At 45.0% G+C, this 3219-nt stretch overlaps 1 protein-coding gene across 1 annotated transcript in view; it reads left to right on the top strand.

Moving 5' to 3' along the window:
* The window catches only part of HYDIN (HYDIN, axonemal central pair apparatus protein), a 361269-nt gene that overhangs the window by 244533 nt on the left and 113517 nt on the right, over positions 1 to 3219 (top strand). The window contains exons 32-34 of the mRNA XM_015558788.1: positions 138 to 265; positions 432 to 623; positions 958 to 1107. Of these exons, the coding sequence (XP_015414274.1) occupies positions 138 to 265; positions 432 to 623; positions 958 to 1107 (470 nt within the window). The remainder of the gene's footprint in view (positions 1 to 137; positions 266 to 431; positions 624 to 957; positions 1108 to 3219) is intronic.

Below are 3219 nucleotides of genomic sequence, written 5' to 3'. Positions count from 1 at the left end.
GGGATCGGCGGAGAGAATTGTTGGGTCGTTCATTGGGTCTTTGAATGGTTATCCTGCCCCAGAGGGGCTTCTAACGAAAGCAACTCTTGTTTGCTATTTCTCTTTCCCACAAAGAAATTCTCTTTGTCTTGGTCCAGGCTTTAGTACTGAGCTAGATCGTGTAAAGCATCTGCCTTACTGCGAAACGGAAACATTTGAAGTGAGATTTGACCAGCAAGGGACCAATCAGTCTGTGGGAAACAAAGAAGCCATTCTGCCCATCAAAGTAAGGTGTCACCGCTGGGGCCAGCTGAGCCTTCCCAGCTCCCAGCTGTGCTGGCCGATCACCCCTGGGATGATTCAGTTACTATTTCAGAGTCATGATTCTCCCCCTGCCTCCCCCCAACCCTGTGCCACATGCTATGCTAACAGCAATCTTATGGCCGCTCTAGGTGGTTGGAGGGCCAACAGTTCACATCTGTCTGCAAGTCCAGGTGACCATCCCCACTATGACACTGTCCTGTGACAAAGTGGAGTTTGCCACAATTCAGTGCGGGCAGTGCCTTGTGGAAACGATTCAGCTCTCCAATCACCTTCAAGTTCCTTGTGAATGGTTTGTCGTCAGCCATAAGCCATTTAACAAGGTAAGTGAGTTGCGGCCCGTTGATCCCCCTTTTCCGTCTCCATTTCAGCCAGATTTGTAATTCTCGGCGTTCGCTCTCATCATTTCACTCTCCTGCTCAGACTTTCAGGGACAGCCATCGCCTCCTGAATAAAATCTAGCTCCTTAGCTCGGCACTTGAGGGTCTATCAGGCCATGCTGTCTGGCGAATGTCTTATTCATCTTTGCACCCCTGGTATCTACACATTCCCTGCTGCCGGGAAGGCACTTAGTAAATGCAGGTGGAGTGAGCAGAGGCTGGAGTAAGTCCATTTTCCCCTAGATGGTTATCTAATTGTCTAATATTTATTAACCAGCTGGAGAAGCACATGCCAAAGTACTTAAGACGGAAACTCCATACCGAGTTCAAGCCAAAGACGCGGATCTTTGAGATCCAGCCCACGACAGGGGTCCTGGATCCTGGGGAGAAGGCCAACGTGCAAGTGAGGTTCATGCCCAAAGAAGAGGTAAGCGGGGAAGAGGTGCGGTTCCGTTCAGACTTGGCATCACTGAGCTTTACTCAGAGCCCAGGCTTCGTTGGGTCCCCGGGGACGCTTGGAGCCACCTGTGCCTCCTGTTCTGATTATGACGTGGCCAGTGCTTCCGGTTCACGGAGGGGCTGTGTGGCCTGGCGGTGAAGAGCCCCCGCTCTGCAATCAGCACATCTGCCTGACGCATTGACTTTGCCGGCAGGCCTGGGTGAACGGCCTCCGGCCTCTGCCATTAGAGGCCGTGTGGCTTGGAGCAGATTACTTAGCCTCGCTCAACTTCCGTTTTCTCACAGATCATAGGAAAAATAATAATAATCCCCTATTGCATTTCTGAATCCAAATAAGCTCCAAACACTGGGGAAAGTTTTCCTAAGTTTCAGACCCAAACCCATTTGGCAGAGAAACCTCATCTGAACGGACGTGAGACCCTTTATTTACCCCACTCCGTTGGCAGAGTCTCACATTGCAGTGCAGAAATATTAATGTGTTTGATTCCAGGGGACCTGCCCCAGGCCCTGCTGAGGCTGTTGGGCAACACAGGGTACCTGTTCTCTATAGATATCTGAATTTGAATGTGTCTGTCCCCAGGGTTTCAGGTAAAACCTTATCAACTGCAATAGCTACCTCCTAGGGTCATGTTGAAGAATAAGTGAATTAATGTGAATAAAATGGACAGCATACTGCTCTGTATAGAGTAAGTGTCTCAATAGCTATTAACTATTATCATTAGTAGTTTTGATAATAATAAGTACCTCCCGGAAGACACTGTCTGGGCCTCACAAATGCTTCCTTTGTGAATACCACAGCACAAAGCTACGTCTGACAAAGAATATAGTAAAAACAATAAAAACTTAGAACCAGAGAGGACCTCAAAAGGTTACACTGTGAAAACTTTTGTTCAAAGCTTAAAGCATTTAGGAGACTTTTTAAAAATTCTTTTAAAAGAAAAAAGCATGCAAGTTTTTAGAATACCTATGGTTTTCCTGGTAATGGCTTTAAGAAAATGTTTAAGAATCTGCAGTGAGAAAGAAAAAAGTGAATGACTTCATATCTGATTCTAAAATAAAAGTCCCTGTTTCTATGATTGGCCGGTGTTCTCAACGGTTAGAGTGTCGGCCCATGCACTGAAGGGTCGCAGGTTTGATTTCCAGTCCAGGGTATATACCTGCATTGGAGGTTTGGTCCCCGGGTCCCATCAGGGTACATGCAAGAAGCAACCAATCGACGTGTCTCTCTTCCTCTCTCTCTCCTCCTCCCTCTCTCCCTTCCACGCTCTCTAAAAAACAATGGGAAAAAATATCCTTGGGTGAGGATTAACAAAAAAAAAATTAAAATAAGACAAAATAAAATCCCTGTTCCTATTATTATAAAAATATCCCCAACCCTTTTTAAAAGTAAATAGAATTAATATGTTTTTCATTGTTAGAGAATCTCCAGACTGTCAAGGGGCCTCCTCAAGCTTTTGGTTGTTTTACTGGAGAAAAATGCCAGTAAATATAGTTCTTTGTTCAGGCAAATTCCATAAAGATTGAACTGGAATTGGTCAAAGTTAATAAAAATGCCTCCACCGATTGGGAGAGGGATTTATTGGCTGTACACAAGTAATTGGTTTGCCCTGCAGCCCATACAGTCCGCACCTATATCTCCATCAGCATCAGCAGCAGAGAAATCACCGACGTCCATACATACAACTCCAAGACATGATAACATGTGTTCAGAATACACCATGTTAGAAAACAAGGAAATGAATATTTCAGCAATATTTCAATAAAAAGCAATTAAAATATAGAAGTTTGGGATGGGGCCTGTGAACCCACGTCTTTAAATAGGTCCCTTAGTGAAACCACAGTAAGATCACTAGCATCACTCATCAAATGGTACTCGGATCATAGCTGCATCAGATGAAGTGAATGATAGGTCCCTTAGTGAAACCACAGTAAGATCACTGGCATCATGTATCAAATGGTACTCGGATCGTAACTGCATCAGATGAAGTGAATGCCGTAGCTGATTACCCATGACTTAACTCTGTGTTCAGAAAATGACAATATGTTCATTCAGATTCTCCAGGAAACAAACCTGGAGACA

This window comes from Myotis davidii, unplaced genomic scaffold (assembly GCF_000327345.1).
Source record: "Myotis davidii unplaced genomic scaffold, ASM32734v1 scaffold453, whole genome shotgun sequence".
Lineage (NCBI taxonomy): Eukaryota > Metazoa > Chordata > Mammalia > Chiroptera > Vespertilionidae > Myotis > Myotis davidii.
This window is presented reverse-complemented; position numbering and strand designations above follow the sequence as displayed.